The following is a 17760-nucleotide window of genomic DNA, read 5'->3' on the forward strand; positions in this document are numbered from 1 at the left end:
AAGTGCCCCATCGTTGGTGTCAGTGGGGGGGGAATAGTATCCCATGATTGGTGTCAGTGGGGGGGGGGGAATAGTATCCCATGATTGGTGTCAGTGGGGGGTGGAATAGTGCCCCATCATTGGTGTCGGGGGAGGAGGAATAGTGCCCAATCGTTGGTGTCAGTGGGGGGGAGGAAAAGTGCCCCATCGTTGGTGTCAGTGGGAGGAATAATGCCCCATCATTGGTATCAGTGACACCAACGATGGGGCACTATTCTTCCCACTGACACTTGCTGACCCATTCCAGTATGGTGCTGCTGCAGCCAGCATATGTGGTTGCAGCAGCACCTAAGCACGGCACACTTACCTGCATCTCCTTCACTCGATTTTCGCGGGGCCACTCAGCTCCGCCTCCTCGCCGGTGATTGGCCGCCTGTGTGCCTTTCCTGAGCTACAGTTCTGGCTGCCAATCACCGGTGAGAAGGCGGAGCCGAGCAGCCGCGCGAACATCCAGTGGACGAACCGAATGAAGGAGCAGCGGCGCTTCCTGGACCGGATCGTCGTGGGACCGGAGCCAGGTAAGAGACAGCAACCCCCTGCCCACCCCTGTACTTACCGTAGTTTCCCTTCTGTTGGAAGGGGGGGGAGCCATCTGCAGACGTTGACTCGAGTATAAGCCGAGGGGGGCGTTTTTCAGCACAAAAAATGTGCTGAAAAACTCTGCTTATACTCGAGTATATAAGGTATGTTTTTCGTTCTTCAATACAGGTAGGAGTCCATTCACACCACGTGCACAGTGGTGTAAATTCAGAAAGCAATCTCTCTTGTTGATCATAACTTGGACTGTAACAATTAGCATTTTGTTACATATATGCACCTTCTGTTTTAGAAATGTAGCTTGATCATATTTTCTTTATGCTTTCAGGTAACTGTTTCCTACCTACAACAAGGTCCACCACTGCTATGTCATTGTATATAAGGACATAATCGGACACTACAAACATCTGTGGATCATTTCTAAAACATTCAGACATATTGGTGGCTGGCCCATCAAGCCTTTATTTTAGATAAAGAATGTTTGATTATAAAAGTGTGTACAAAATCATTTATTTATTAAAATGTACATATTTATATTTTGAAAGATTAAACATATAAATCAAGCATAATTTTCTTTTTACATATTCCATGTTACAGACACAACGGCTACAGACAACCTGCAGAATAAGTCCTCTTAAAGCATTTGTTTTCTTCAGGGTACATTGGCTTCATAGGGTTCAGGAAAAATGTTATTTTGCTGCAGTAATTTCTGAAGTCTTCCAATTTCTTGCTCCTGCAGAGTAAAATAAGAGGGTTTCAGGTCTGGTAACAGTTGTGAATATTTCAAATACTAAATATTGTGGCAAGTTCCATTAAGTGTTTTGAAGAAATATAGTTGCCAAATTGGATTCAGAATGCTGCATTCTTGTAATGGTAGTTTGATCATCAAAAGAATAATAATCTCCCACTTTACTTTTTTTTTTATAATATCGATTATTACTATACAGATCCAACAGCAGTTAGTCACTGTACCAGTTGAGAATCAGTCTGGTCACCTTGGCAGCCTGGTGCACAGGACCTTCAGTACATGCGCAAGCACTGTAGGCTCCTGTATAATTGCCTGGCTATCTGCTTGAGGTTGATGAGAAAAAAGGCATTGGGCTGATTAAGCTGCACTTCTTATTTAATTTAGCTTTGTTGTAGCAGCTATCTTTAACATTGTAATCTAATGTTGGCTATATAACCCATTTAGGCCTCATTAACACGGGTGTACTGATATGTACACCTGTGCAAATGGCTGCCTTCAGCCACCCTGAATGCTCAGGTGTTTCATACAGGCAGTCTGTAAGCATCCTGGAGCACACATTTGTGTGGGCATAATGCACCGATCATGACGGAGACCGACTGCATTCTGATCCGTGCATTGGAACATTATTGGGGGAGGGGCTGGGCACACAGCAGGGGGACCCAGAAAGAAACGGAATGTTCAGGGATGATCATTGCAGTGGTGGGGGCGGTGACAAGCAGCGATCTCCTGTATGACTTTCAATGAAGCAGCTGGAAGTTGCATCTCCTTCTCTCCCTCCTACAGCTTTCAACTGCTTCACTGAAAGCCATACAGGAGATCACTGCTTGTCACCGCCCCCACCCCTCCAACACCCCCCAGCCATGGCACTACTCGCCCCCACATTATTTCGACTCACTGAATGCAAGTGGAAATTTTAAGGGATATAAATAGATGTATATTCTTAACTCAAAAAAGTCCCTTCTATTGCTCTGACTCCTCCAGATTTTTTTTTTTTTTTTCCTGTGATCTAAAATCCTCTTAGAGGGTGGCTGTGTTTGTGCTCCATGGCATGTAGGAATGTAGTCACCCTCCCTTGCTCGTTCTCAAGATGGACTAGAAATTATGGGATTTGCAAACTGCACAGAGCAGTGCACATCTTCAATTACTGTGCACTGCTCATTCCAAACAGAGGTGAGTGAGAATAGGAGAGGTTCAGGAGCTGACAGAGGATGTTGCAGGGAGGCAGAAGGAAATTACTTCATAGAAAAAGATTCATATGACCATTAAGTATTGGATGTGTATGTATATTTGGAGAAAGGATGTTGTTTAGTGCCACTGTAACATGGTGGTTGTTCACCCAGAATTTTGGGTTGTGACATTAGTTGGATCATATGGCCAGTCTCTGAACCAGGATTACATTGCACAGAAAAGCACCTAGAACCCAGACCCTGAAGACCCCTTTTAGGGTATGCTCACTGGGACGGACAAAGCCTGGGCCCTGGCTGGGACCAGCAACATGGACAAAGTTAAACAGGGTTACCCTGTTCCCTTATACATACCTGTTACATGTCTTGATGGTTCTGTGGTAAATATCACATCCTTATTCTACAAGCCATTTACAATGCACAGGTGTAGGGGAATGTACAATCTTACTGTTTTTCCATAGCTTTATTTTTTTTTATTATTCAACCTAATGAGAAATGTTCTCATAGCATTTACTTGTTCTTATTTGGTGGTCTTTTCCTTTCTATTAAGCGATTTAGTGCTTTTAAGACTCCTAGCTGTGTACTTCTGACCATAATTTTTCTGGCATCACCACAAGCTGATTGTTTACCACATTACCTGTTTCTGCAGTCAACAGAGACACAGTGACAATTCTGCAGTCAACAGAGACACAGTGACAATTCTGCAGTCAACAGAGACACAGTGACAATCCTCAAGATACTCCAAATTCCTCTCAAGTTGATAATGGTTCCCTCATTCAGGAGCAAGCTCTAACACTGACATTGTTCCAGACCCATTATTCGACTGTATTATGCAACCTGTAGCCACTATGTATGACCTATTCCAGAGGCTATCACCACTTCCAGAATCAGAAGGGGCAATGATCCGCAAGTACTTTTTCTGCCTTGCCTTCCCCTGACTATAATTCTAGCATCAGGCTGGAATTGCCTAACAATATTTTTCCCCATCACAATTTAGGGAAGTTACTTACCCTCTTGCCATATGTTGGCTACTGTACATTGATCAAGACAATGTGTAGTAGTCTTTGGATAGATACACCTAGTAATGCACAGCCCCCATATGTTAAAAAATGCTCAAGAAGGGACCTTTTCTAGAAGTCCCTTTCCTTTTGTGGATCTGGCAAGTTAAGATATACATTAATTGAACTGGCCAAAATGGTTTGTCGCATGTGGACTTGGCCATTTTTGCACTGAATGCTCAGTCTACCAGTTCTTTAAAGATTCAGTACATAGGTGTTTGGAGCCTCTTCTAAATAAAAAAAAATTAAAAAAAAATCATTTTGCGCTGGCAAGCCCTGCCCAACAGCTGGCCTCTGTCAACTTAGCGGCTGCCTGAACTATGGCTACCTGGGCTGCAGAAATTTAGTAGAAAAAAGTAAATAAACATAATCTTTAGCTCTTGCTCACTGCCCTAATTTTTTTGTGTGGAGGCCATGCAGAATGTGATCCATCAGATCTCCAGAATGTCTTCACTTTTTGTGCATGTGCACAGAATAATATGACTTAAACATTGGGTGACTGATTTGGAGCAGGATGCCTTTTGCACATACCTTTTGAGAGCAAACTTCTCTTTGGCAATTCCCTTGAGGAACACAATGAGGTAGCTATTGAGGGGAGAGGGTGCAGACCCCATTATCCAAATTCAAAATTCCCTTTGGGATGTGTATTCCCTACTTTCCAGATTAAATCTGTTTGGCCTCCCCTGCCCCAAGCACAATCATAATCTACTGCAATCTTTATGATTGTAGAAAACATTCCCCCACCCCCATGGAAGCCTTCCTTGTGCTATAGGTTCAGTCCAGGTATGGAAGCAAGGGTTGGTCTGTTGGCACTTACCCCAGCTTAAAGTGGTTCTACAGGGTCAAGATCTTTTTACCTTCATGTATTCATGCATGTGTGAAGCCTTGGCTCTGTGTCTTATGGACACATAGAGCAGCAGTTCAGGGACAAGCATGCAGCGATGCCCCCGCAGCAAACTGCTTTTCCTGGGGACACTGCTTGGGGGGGGGGGTAAGGAGCCAGCAGGGACTCAAAAAGAAGAGAATCTGGGCTGCTCTGTGCAAAATCACTGCACAGAGCAGGTAAGCATAGACATGTTTTGTTATTTAAAAAAAAAAAATGAAGCTTTAGTATCACTTTAAGAAAGACGTCTGGATCAGTCCTTCATTCTTTTACAGGAGGTGCACAATTAATTTTAATTGTCAGCCTCTTATTTCTTATCCATTTCTACTCACTGCTTCAGAAAGAATGTTTCCCTCACCCCATTTTCATTTTATCATTACAATGGGTGTTTGTCTCCTTTCCTAATCAGGAAAAAAAATAAAAAATAAGACAGTTGCGCCAACTTCTACACAGGACCCTCTGTTCTTGAAGGCTATACATACTACAATGAATTGGTATGAACCAATTCAGGAATCCAGCTCCCAAGAGGTCTACTTTGACTTATCCATTCATCTAACCTATAGTTATGCAAAAACATTTGTACAGCTGCAGCTAAAACCATAATGTCAGGAAATGTATCTCCTTCTAATGAAAACAGCCTGAGGGGTTATACTCCCTCCTGTTCATGCATTGCTGTAAGTACTTTCTTACTAACCAGATTAGATTTTTTTTTTTCCCTCTACATCATTTGTTTTTATAGAGCTGGATTATTTGAGTTCTTCCACAAGCCCTGGCATAACTAGGGGATCCATAGGAGACGTGGCCATATGCCTCCAAAATCTGAATTCCGTCAGCAGGTACCTGACAGCTACTGCTCTCAATACTCCCTTAAGTCCGGGTTCCAAGGTCTTTCCTGACACTTTCCTTCAGCAATAATTTGTGGCCTTCTTGTTGACATATTATACAGGTTCTCCTTGAAACAGCCCAGAGACAGTTTCACAACTTCGAGCCTCTGCTACTTTGTTTTGCCATGGCATGTTTTTGCTGGCTTCAGGCCTTGTCCTGATCCACAACGCTCCATTCCCTACCCCCTTTAGGGCTGTAAATCACCAACATGCATGTTTCTGAGTTAGGGCACTTATCCTGCTGTTCTTAGGTTTTTGACCCTGGTGCTGGGTGAATTGCCCAGTTTTGTATTGGGTGAAGATGCCACCCCCTGTTTCCAGAATTTCAAGTGCTCCACTTTCCTTTCCACCTGCTGTATTGGCGCTTCAGCACTTACGTGCCCTGCACAGCTTTCTTTACTTAGCCTATGCAACAGTCTACCTAGGTTACTTCCAAATATCCCTACTTTCTGGATATTCCCTATGTTGGCATGTTCCATCCCTTGCATTTGATGCCCCATTGCATCTTCATTCAGGCAGGTTGATTTGCCTCCTGCTCTGTAGTTTCAACTAGTCTGATAGGAAACCTAATCCTGAGTTCCCCACATGTCAAGTACATCCTGTCATCGCCGGTGACCTTGCAACACCTATGCAACTTTCTACTGAAGAGGGCGCCTCCTTATCACCTGTTGAGACTCATGCAGTTCCTTGTATCCAAGCTGAGCCCTATCTTTCTGAATAAAAGGGTTCCTTAGAGGAACAGATCCTGCTTCTGTTCCCACCAGCAACAGTGTTTTTTTTTGTTTTTTTTTTTTGTTTACCTTGGATTTTTTCTTCCCTCTTACATTTGGAGACAGGGTATCCTACAAGCTGGTTTCCCAAGTGCTTCTATGAAGCTGCTTATTGTCCTTGAAAACTTACATTCTTCTCCACTATGTCCTGGCAGGAGCTTGACATTTAGTTTTTAGCTCCCCTCAGGAGTCCAGCATGAATATTGATGAGTAAATTATGTAAGTATGTAACTGGGGTGTTTGTTGTATGTGATTTGGGTGGCTGTCTATGGTTTGTGAAGAAGTGTATGGGACAAATACATTTTAATTAATAATTATATGGTATGTAACTGTGATGTTTGTTGTATGATTTGGGCAGCTATATGTGTTGCAGTGGATGGGACTAAAACTAGATTTCCTTTCATGATTATTATTGAATGACTTTTTTTTTTTTAATCATTTTAAGTTAGTCACATGACCAGTAAGTGGAATAGTACCTGCTGGGAACACTGTTGTTCCAACTCGGATACTCTGGCCAATAGAGTCTCCTGCTTTTCCTTTAACTTGTGGATCTTCTCTTCTGCTCGACTTTTCACAGATAAAATGACACCTTTAAAAAAGGAAATAAATATGTAATATTTATAAATGAATGCATATGTGCTGTGAGCTGAAGTATCTGGCTATCAAAAAAAGACAACACGGGTTCACACCTCCGCCAAAAAGATATTCTCTGTGATAATTTGTAGTCCTCCATACACCTGCCTTTTGGTGTATACCAATCCTTCCCATAGCTGGCATCGTTGGCACAGCTTATAGTTCAACCATCTGGTTACAGAAGAGCCATGTCATGATTTCTCTAATGTGGTTCTAAATTAAATATTTGTTACCATATACATAATGCTGATGACACAGAGGGGTTTATTTACTAAAGCTGGAGAGTCCAAAATCAGACTCCCTTCTGCATAGAAACCAATCGGCTTCTAACCTCATCTTGTTCAATGAAGCTTTGGCAATGAAACCTGGAAGCTGATTGGTTTCTATGCAGAAGGGAGTCTGATTTTGGACTCTCCAGCTTTAGTAAATAAACCCCAAAATGTTCAGCTTTGTTACCACTTTTCTGCAGCACAGATTTTCTTTATAATGCAGAGTGCTAATTAATGGGTACCATTCCTGTGCATGTTTGTTGTTCTTGGACTAATGTTTCCTAAACATGTCCCCAATTCTTGAAAGAGGGCTTGTTTGTAGGTAAGCTGACATAGGATACGTACAGCTAAAATTGTAAATGTCCCAGCAATCAATTTAGCTACTTGTGTGGAATTCCCCAACACCTGAATTATTGGGCTAAGGAAACAGATGTTTAGAATGCTTTGTTGTATGCCTCCTTAAAAGGAAATGTACTGTATAATTATTTTCAAGTTTTCTTTTTAAGATACAAACATAAAAGCTCAGTTTGGTTTACAAATAACTGAAATATATTAAGTGGGTTAGGGATCTTATTATCATGTATTATTTGTTATGACAAATATTTACCAGGGCAGCTATATTGGCTCATTACATACTCCTGCTTGGCCTTTTGCTGTGCAGTGCAACATATGTACTGTTCCTTCTGACAATGCAAACGTTTTGCAGATGCTAATCTACCTAGCCTATAGTGGACAATATATAACATGCACACAATATACAGTATTTAATCCAATAACAATAATATAAAAAAGGAACAAACATCATGCCGTATCAAAAGCAAAATATGTTCTTGCTGAAATTACTTTATACATTTTAGTATAGGCGTCAATGCTTTTTTATTCACTTCAGACTGGTTTTGCATGATTATACAAGTCTGTGGGAATGCAAAGCTACTTGAAGCAGGTCAACTGAAAATTTAATGCACCTGCTAATGAATTCTGAATGATCTTAGAAGTGTCTCAAACTGATGGCATTGCCACAGGTCTTAAAGAATAAGTTCACCTTAACAAACAAAATAAATAATACATCTATTTCTTTACCTGCACAAAATTATTTTTTTTGCTGTAGCTTGTAAAGTATTGCACCCCATCTGCCGTACCTCTGTTTATAGAAAATTCCCACTTGTACTATGTTTTAACATGTGAGCAGAAGGATTCTAGGCTCAAAATTTGCTCCCCCCTGTAGATTTTCAATATATCTAGTCATTGTGAAAACCTTGCCTAGAGCACCTGCTTCAATGCTGCATACATCAACATATCATTATGTCTAGACTTAATTGGAACAATTCTGTTAGAATATATAGATAGATAGATAGATAGATAGATAGATAGATAGATATACACACACCTACTATCTCAGGAAAGCAGGGGGAATAGCAGAATCACCAGCTTTGCTGCATTATTATTGGTTTCTTCTATTTCAAACTGACCATGCTAGGCAAGAGCATATCTACCTCAGTCTGGTCAATTTTCTTGCTGAGCTGGAAGCACAAACTGCATATCTTCCAATGATCAGACTTATGCTGGCTGACCAACACCCCCCCCCCCCCCCCAGCCATTCACTGTGAAGATCAGTGTGCTGCTGTTTCTCCACCCCCTGCTCTCTTAAGTCCCTTTTGGAGCTGAGAACACAGTTCATGTGATCAATGAAAAAAGTAAAAAAAATGTATTATATATACTGTATATACATAGAAAATGAAAGGCAAAATATTTCATGTGTTTATTTTAAACTGAATGGGTTGTTTAACAAGGTGGGAGTTTACCTACTTTAAAAACATAACTTATAAAAAAAATAGATTATGTATTTACCATTCACAATTCTGGCCACCCTCCACAACCGGAGTAAAATGAGTAGCCCAACTGCACTGAATACATCTTCCCGGGTTATGTAGACGACATCAATGATAAACGATATAATAACAATGACTGCATCAAAAACTTCAAACTTATGGTGGAAGAACTCAAGCCGAAAAGCGTACAGTTTACCCGCAATTTCCAACAAGAAGAAGGACAAGACAGAAATGCTCAAGTAGTGAAAGATCTACAAGGAAAAAAAATAGCATCAATTTGTTAATGGACACTGAACAGATAACCTGTTGATATATGGAAAAATCTAATCTAATCAGAAATTGAAGATACTTTTTAATATTATGGACAGCCTTAAGGCACCACATTCTAAAATATTCTAATAGTTTTACATAATACAGAAATATCCACACATGTACCCAATGTTAGAGGTGATTTATTCATCCAAATCAAATATACGTTTGCACACTGGTACTGATTGTATGCTAGTGTTTCTCTTCTCCCTAAGTTTTTCTCCATCAGTCAGCTAATATGATCTCAGTGTTGATGGAGAGAGGCAGGGGAAGGTCAAACAAGGTTGCTGTGCAGACGACCAACATCGTCCTTATCAATTGATGATATCATTGGTTTATGGGATGCGGACGGCTAGAAGGACATAATGAAAACCTGTGGCTTTGTGTAACTAAAAGGCAGGCTTGATACACCTCTGGCTTATATACAATTTTGGGCAATATTTTTTTTGACATTTTGTCAAGGCACCCTGGTTGAAAAAGGCTGCTGTAACCTATTGTGATTAATAGGTTACATCATTACTTTGTAACCAAAAGAATAGAGGCTTAAAGAGTAGTTGGTATCGCTTCAAGTACAAAGTTTGCCCAATAACCAAGAAAGCCTACAACAAAAAGATTGTGAATCAAAAATTCACAAAAAAAAGTGGTTGCATAAAAGGACAAATGCGATAATCATAGTAATGAAAATGCTTTATTGGCAAAATTGCACATGTAAGACAATTGAGTAAAGACTGCAAGTTGCCATCACCTCAATTTAAGACAATACACTGAACAACCTTAAAACCAAAAAAGAAAAAAGACATAATTTGTTACATCATTACTTTGCACTATTTAAAATAATCCCAAACATGAATGGTAATCAAAAATAAGTGGTGACGAGATGAAATAAATCTGTGTAACGTTAGTTTGTTTTCTGAAAGCTGTAGATGCATTTACAGCACAACTAAACCCTCCAGCAATAGGCATTCTACCCAATGAACAGGATTGTGGCTTTAAAAAAAGAAAAAGAAAAAGCTAACAATTATTAATTCCTTTGCTTTTCAGTGCTGTGCACAGTGCTGCATCTTTATATAACTTCTGAGTAGAATGTACAATTACAGATCAAGATGTCTATTTTGGGTGTATTTATATTACTTGTTACCTGTTATCCCAAGATGAATTTATTATGTCCAGCATACAACAGTATAAACAAGCATTTAGTGGTGCATGTCTTTCCATACACAATATACTAATAAAAAAGAGCATACTTACAAAACACCACCCTGTATAAAAAGTAAGCACCAGCCACAATTAAATTATCCAAAATATTCTATTCCATGTGCAATCAACAGATTTCACAACACACTAAAATCATATTATAAGCAACCATTACACTTGCCAAAAATAATCAGAATACAGTCGCTCCTGGCAGAGAAGAGACGTTTTCCATTGAAGCAACAAAAACCTGGGAAAATTAATTACATTTCTTAAAACAATGTACCGTGTGACATAAAATTGGAAAATACCTAGCAGCTAATAGAATATGCCCAGAAAAATGTTCCCACACTGAAAAAAATACCAAAAAAACCCTTTTTAGGGATAAAATACATCTATTACAATTCAATCATCAAAACAAAGTGAAAAAGTATAATAGGATTAGGAAATAAACCTGTTTATTCCAATAAAGGTGTGTGATTTTAATGCGTTTATTGAATTAGTCTATCAACTGCATATGGAATAGAATATTTGCAAAACAATTCAATTGTGACTCATAATTTTAGACATGCAAGGTAGACTTGTTTTTTTATGATAAACAATATGGGCCTCTTTTTTTTTTTGGTGTTTTTTATCTTTGCCCTTTCCCTGCGCAGCCTCCTCTATCTTTTCATAGCTGCCCTCCACATTGTCCTTACCTCTGGTATAATATGATCAACTTTATCCGCTAACAGTTCCAAGTCGAGAAGGACTTCAATTAGCACAAATAAGGCATCCAGAATGACGAGGCACACAATGACTATCTGTAAAGACAGGGCAGCAATATTTGGTAACATTTTTTCCATATGTACAGTTATTATTACATAAAGTTTATATAGCGCCAAAGGGTTTGCTCAGCGCTGTACAATAGAGGGGGGCGACAATACATGAAACAGTACAGCAACTACAGACAGCACACGAGGGTTAGAGGGCCCTACTCTTTCGAGCTCACAGTTCAGTCTCATTAATACTATGAAGGAGTAACAAAGAAATACTATGAGAAAGATGCCAGAGAAGAGTTTTGATTTTACCTTGCCCCTCACATTTTACCTGCATTTGCAAATAAATCCATCACTGTGACTTGCTAAAGGAAGGCTAAACCATCTCTCTATAACCCTCTGAAAGATAAGTGAATGTAGGTCTGGACATTTGGACAGACAATGGTCAATCTAACTTTTGTAGTCAAAAACATGTTCTTAATTAACCTCTTGGCCTCCTGAGGATTTACCCCCCTTCCTGACCAGGCCATTTTTTGTGTTACGGTACTACGTTACTTTAACTGACAATTGCGCCCAAATAAAATTTAGGTCTTTTTTTCCCATGAATTGAACTCTCTTTCAGTGGTATTTGATTGTCTGTGCATTTACTTTTTGCGATTTAAAAAAAAAAACAAAAAAAAACAAAAAACACAATTTTGAGAAAAAAAATATATTTTTGACTTTTTGCTATTAAACATGTCCAGTAAAAAAAAATGTAAAAATCAAATTTTGTCATAAATGTAGGCCAAAATGTATTCTGCTACATATCTTTGCTAAAAAAAAAAAAATCCCAAAAAGTGTAAATTAATTGGCTTACGTGAAAGTTATAGTATTTACAAATAGATATAGATACTGGAATTTTTTTTTTCTTACTAGTAATGGGGTGATCAGAAACTTATAGCAGGACTACGGCGGGCATTTTGACACTGGGGGGGAAAGGACTTGGTGTCACTGACATCAGTGCTAAAAAAAAAAAAAAAAAAAAAAAGCGCCAACACTGTACTAATGTCACTGGGCAGGAAGGGGTTAACATGAGGGGCGATCAAAGGGTTAACTGTGTGCTGGGAGTGTTTTAATGGGGGGCGGGGTCAGTGCTCTTCACTGTAAGCACACTACTCTGGATGGCTGTGCTGTGCACAGCTATCCAGAGCAGTGTAACCAAGGCGACCGGGAGGAGGGCTGGTAATAAACAAAGCAGTCCTCCTCCCCGTCGGTGATGCTCGGTAATCACCGGCCGGGACCCAGTGACTGACAGCCGCGAATGGCGGTGCGGGTAGGGCTCGTGTGCCCCCTAACCAGAAATACAAAATCACATATACACACACATGATTTTGCGCAAAATGTGTCCTTGCCCAAACTCAAAAAAGCCTATGAAAAAAGGTACCAGGGGCATTTCATGGGGCCCCCTACTGACCCCGGGCCCTCAGGTAGTGCCCAAGTTTCCAAATGGTCAGTCTGCCCCTGGTCCCACTATAATTTGCTGATCACCACCATTACTAGTATAACATAAAAAAATAAAAATTCCAGTATATATACACACACACCATAGTTTGTAGATGCAAACCAATACACTTATTGGGATTTTTTTTTAACCAAAAATATGTAACAGAATACATTTTGGCTAAATTAATGAAGATTTTTTAAAATGTTTTATAGCAAAAAGTAAAAAATATTGTCTTTTTTCCCATATTTTCAGTCTTCTTTTGTTTATAGAATAAAAAAAAAACAAAAAAAAAAAACAAACAATGGTGATCGTGTGGGTGCAGCGTTACATGATTGCACAATTACCAGTTAAAAAAGTAGTACAGTGCTAAATAGCAAAAAATGGTCTGGTCATGAAGGGGGTAAAACCTTCCAGAGCTCATGTTTAAACTTGTCCACAGTGTCCTCCACACTCTCCATGCATCAAATACAGTAACTTTATTTAAAAAAGCGCTTCACTCTAGTTAAAGTACTGATATTTGATGCAACACAAAAAGAAAAAAAAAAAAAACTTTTCTAGAATATAATAAATTAGCTACATTGTGTCACATTTCCCTAAGGGTTCGTTTGCACCGTAACCAGGGACCTGCGTTTTCCTGCACTGGGGACACAGTCACTGCAAGCACACATCCAAAACTGGATTTCTATGTGCCTTGTTCATACCATGTGCAGTGCACCGAGTTGTGTTTACACATGTATGCATTTTAAACCAACACAACATAAATAATGTAAACACAATGAAACTAAAGTTAAAAAAAAGTGTCTTTTTTTTATACTTTTTCCTCCCAACCCACAACAGGATCTGGGAATTATGTAACATGAAATAGGTCTGCAAAATGGTCATCAATGGATTAACATTAAAATACATGCCAACACTTTAATACCAAACAACATGCTTAAAAATACAATGCACATAAAAAATGCCTGCAAATGTGCAGTACTGAACATACATTTTTATAGGAAGTATGTTGTGAAAGGACCTTAACTGTTAAAAGCTCTGCGGACTATGATCACATGCTAGAAAATCTCCAGAAATTCATCCTTGATTATTTACACATGCAGTATAATACTGGGGCCCTTCCACTGATGGAAAACTAAAGAAATGATGTATGATGAAGCATAAAGATCTCACCTGAAACTTGTGGCAACTAAAAAGCCATTTTAGGGCATCCCGGAAAGTGTAGGAGGACGTAAATGGATGAGGTGTCTGTTCGGTTTTTTCTTCTGGTTCCTGCTGCTTTTCCTCGTCTTCTTTCCATTGGTTATCATTATGGATGTCACCAACAGAGGTGAAATGCTTCAGGTACCTGGACATCTTGTGCTCTGGTTATATACACATCACTCTGTACCACAGGACAGAAGACAGCAGATATACCAATCAAGTGTTTGTTTCCTATATTACTTGCCTTCTTACACAAGTCTATTGCATATACATTCTTCCTCATTCCTAGTAATTGCACCATTATTTGTTCCCTTTTCTCTTTACATTTAGGTCCATGGGTGAATAACAAATTAATTCAACATATAATACTCATTCTAGATGTGATAACAGAGCACACATTCCAGAACAGCAGAATTCAGTTTACTATACAGGACTGAAAATGACATATTAATGACAGCAGTGCTCTATGACTGCTGAATTCCTTAGACACTACATAAGCCAAGGCTACAACACAGAGAGACTAGGCAATGCATAAAAGGTAAAGGGTGGGGGGGTCAAGGAATTGGAAAAATAGCCAACTTTCGCTAGTAAAGTGATTCCAAACCCCTTCACCAGTATTTATTATCTATTACCCTACCAGGCCAATTCTAACATTTCTCTCCTACAAGTAAAATCGTAATTTTTTACTTCGAACACCAAAACATTGTATTTTTTTTTTTTTAAGCAGAGGCCCTAGAGCAGGGGTGTCAAACTCCATTTCATTGCGGGCTGTATCAGCATTATGGTTGCCTTCAAAGGGCTTGTTGTTTCTGTAAGGCCCGATTGTTGTCTTATTATAATGATCCTTCATATCAAGCATGGAGATCCAGCACTTCTCCGGATGACCAGGGTGTATTTATATATGTACTATTCCCGCAGCAACCAATAGTCCTTTTCCAGAGAGATGCATTTATTCGGATAAAGATATTTGTTACAGATTACATAAATTCAGTTGAATATTTGTAAAGATTACAACGAACAACAGCTCTCAAAGTCCCATTTAAGATACTTCATATCAAGCATAGAGATACTACACCATCCAGCATATGTCCAATCTATAATATACAACTAGGTAGCTTCCATGCAACCTGTGTTCTGTCCCACATATCCTGACCTGTGCTCTGTCCCATGTATTCTCCCTTGTGCTCTGCCCAGGTATCCTCACCTGTGCTCTGCTATCTTTGTATTCCTTCCTGTGTTCTGTGTCCCGTGTTAATATACACATTTTCCCCATTCAGTACAATGGCAAGCACTCTGATTGGCCACTTTTATTAGCTTGTTTGATCTTATGGGTCTAATAGCTTTTAATTAAAAAGTTAAATAGATACTACTTGTCTTGTTTATGGCAAATCTCTCTTCACCATAAACAAGCACATAATGAATATTTAAGACTTTTCCCAATCTCTTTGCAACTAACCTGTTCTTAAACTTCCCCTGACACTCCATATATTTACCCAAAACAGGTTAACCCCACACAACAAAGGTAAGGTAATTACCTCCTGCATACATTAACATAGTAAGGAGTCCTTTTGGTGTGTAAAGTGGTCTTATCACTGGCTTATCTAAAAATGAACAGTATGTGTTTCAATGTCTACAATACATATATATATATTACACACAATACACTACACTGATGTCCAAAGCACCTCCCCTTACATCAGATGTCAAGAATCCCACACCCTCCCTAACATCACCGTGCACCACATTGGGGGCAGAGCTGGAAAGCAGAAAGTGCAGGGTCTGGAGGAGGACCAGAGGAGGATTTCAGTCAGTCAGTTACCAGAGTTTGCTGAATACGGAGACCAGGGGAGGCAGAGATGAGGGGGTGCTGCAGCTGCACTGAGAGGTGCGGGATTTGGCCGAGGAGTTCTATTCTCCTCTTTGCTGCCGACTGCTGAGACAAGGTGGGGGCGGAGACAAGGGGGTACCTGCAGGAGAGGTGCAAGGGCTACATGAAATGGCCTGGAGGGCCGGATTCAGCCCGAGGGCCTTGTGTTTGGCACCTGTGCCCTAGAGAATAAAATGGTGGGTTTTGCAATTTTTTATGCCACACGGTATTTCCGCAGCAGCTCTTTAACCATTAGCCGCCCGGCCAATGGCTGTTTGGCGGCTTCAAATGTGCTCCTGTATTCCGGGTGCACGCCATTTGGCGTGCTCCCGCACATGCGCGGTTGCAGAGCGACGCAGCAGTGCGATCTGTCACCGCCCGTGCACCTCGGACACGGCCGATGACAGATCCGAGTACCGGCTCCCGTTGCCGGTACCATGTGACCTGCTGTGACCAATCACAGCAGGTCACATGACAGTTGTATACAATGGATGGCTTCATTCATGATGCCATCCATTGTATACTAGTGCCTAGCTGTGAATGGCCACAGCTAATCACATGCACATGTCATGTGATTAGCTGTGACCAAATCACAGCTAAGCACAAAAAAAAAAAAAAAAAAAAAAAAAAAGCTGAATGAATCGATTTCATTCAGGTAAATGCTTGCTTATAGCAAAGTAATTCTTTGCTATAAGCAAATTGTGTAAAAAAAAAAAAAAAAAAAAAAATACTGATCACTTCCCCAAAGTAGTACAATGTTACTATGGTAACATTGTACTATTTTGGTCATAGTAAAATATAAAAAAAAAAAAAAAAAAAAATCTTAAAAAAAAAGTAATAAAAAATTAAATATAATAAAAAAAATTAAAAAATATATATATATTTTTTTTTTCATACTGTCACCAGTCAGTGTCGCTGTTCACCGCCATGCCAGTTATATGATGATGCTGTACTGCACTGGTGACAATATGTAAAAAAAAAAAAAAAAATAGTGAATAATTTTTTTAATTTTTTCATTTTCCGAAAAATTATGACAAAAAAATACAACTTCAAAAAACTCGCCATGCCTCTTATGAAGTACGTTGGACGGTCTACTCTGCAAAAAGGGGTCATTTGGAGGATATCTGTTCTGTTCTGACATTCTTGGACCTCAAGAAATTAGATTGGCTGTCAGTACTTCAGGATTGATCAATATTCAGATCTATACCATAGTTTGTGAACTCTATAACTTTCCTACAAACTAAAAAATACATCCTAATTTGGGTTATTTTCACCAAAGACATGTAGCAGAATACATCTCGGCCTAAATTTATGAAGAACAATTATTTATTTGTAAACTTTTATAACAGAAACAAAGAAAAATGTGTTTTTTTTTCCAAAATTTTTGGTCTTTTTTTGTTAATTTAGCAAAAAATAAAAACCCCAGCGGTGATTAAATACCACCAAAAGAAAGCTCTAGTTGTGTGAAGAAAATGATAAAATTTTAGTTTGGGTACAATGTTGTATGACCGCGCAATTGTCATTCAAAGTGTGAGAGCGCTGAAACCTGAAAAATGGCCTGGGCAGGAAGGTGTAAAATTGCACAGTATTGAAACGGTTAGTGTATTTTTACCAGAAAAATTGCTTTTAATGAATTTTAGTGTGCACAGATACAATAGAATACCAATTTTTCAGGTAAAATATAAAATATGATGTTACGCCAGGTAAATAGATACCTCCCATGTCACGCTTTAAAATTGCGTACGCCCGTGGAAAAGCACCAAACTATGGAAACCTAACAATATCCGTAGGTGATGCTTTAAAAGCCTGTACGGGTTACCAGTTTAGCATTACCCAGAAGGTCTGGTACTAGGATTATTGCTCTCAGTCTGACCTTCATGGTGATCTCACATGTGTGATGCAAACACAGTTTACATATGCGTGTGGGAATTACATATGTATTTGCAAGCACGGGGGTGGTGCTGCTTTAAAGTTTTTTTTTATTTTTTTTATTTATTTTTTTTACATAGTCACTATAATTTTTTTTTTAATTACTTTTATTGCTATCACTAAACATTCCTTGTGATAGCATGGGCAGTGACAGGTCCTCTTGAGACATCTGGGGTCTATTAGACCCCA

At 39.3% G+C, this 17760-nt stretch overlaps 2 protein-coding genes across 3 annotated transcripts in view; one reads left to right on the plus strand and one right to left on the minus strand.

The window, feature by feature from the left end:
* TCTN1 (tectonic family member 1) overlaps window positions 1-1145 on the plus strand; it is a 71275-nt gene extending 70130 nt beyond the window's left edge. The window contains exon 15 of the mRNA XM_089676709.1: window positions 905-1145. The gene's annotated coding sequence lies outside the window, so the exon portion shown is untranslated. The remainder of the gene's footprint in view (window positions 1-904) is intronic.
* Window positions 1070-17760, minus strand: part of HVCN1 (hydrogen voltage gated channel 1) — a 75922-nt gene continuing 59231 nt past the window's right edge. For both annotated transcript variants that reach the window (XM_089676733.1, XM_089676731.1), the window contains exons 2-6: window positions 13746-13956; window positions 11033-11137; window positions 8854-9085; window positions 6580-6692; window positions 1070-1309 (exon numbers count right to left, since the gene is read on the minus strand). In XM_089676733.1, the coding sequence (XP_089532859.1) occupies window positions 1229-1309; window positions 6580-6692; window positions 8854-9085; window positions 11033-11137; window positions 13746-13928 (714 nt within the window). In that variant the 5' untranslated portion in view covers window positions 13929-13956 and the 3' untranslated portion in view covers window positions 1070-1228. The remainder of the gene's footprint in view (window positions 1310-6579; window positions 6693-8853; window positions 9086-11032; window positions 11138-13745; window positions 13957-17760) is intronic.

The sequence above is a fragment of the Staurois parvus genome, unplaced genomic scaffold (assembly GCF_062004578.1).
Source record: "Staurois parvus isolate SC_StPar_1 unplaced genomic scaffold, SC_StPar_1.0 ptg000014l, whole genome shotgun sequence".
NCBI classification, from domain to species: Eukaryota; Metazoa; Chordata; class Amphibia; order Anura; family Ranidae; genus Staurois; species Staurois parvus.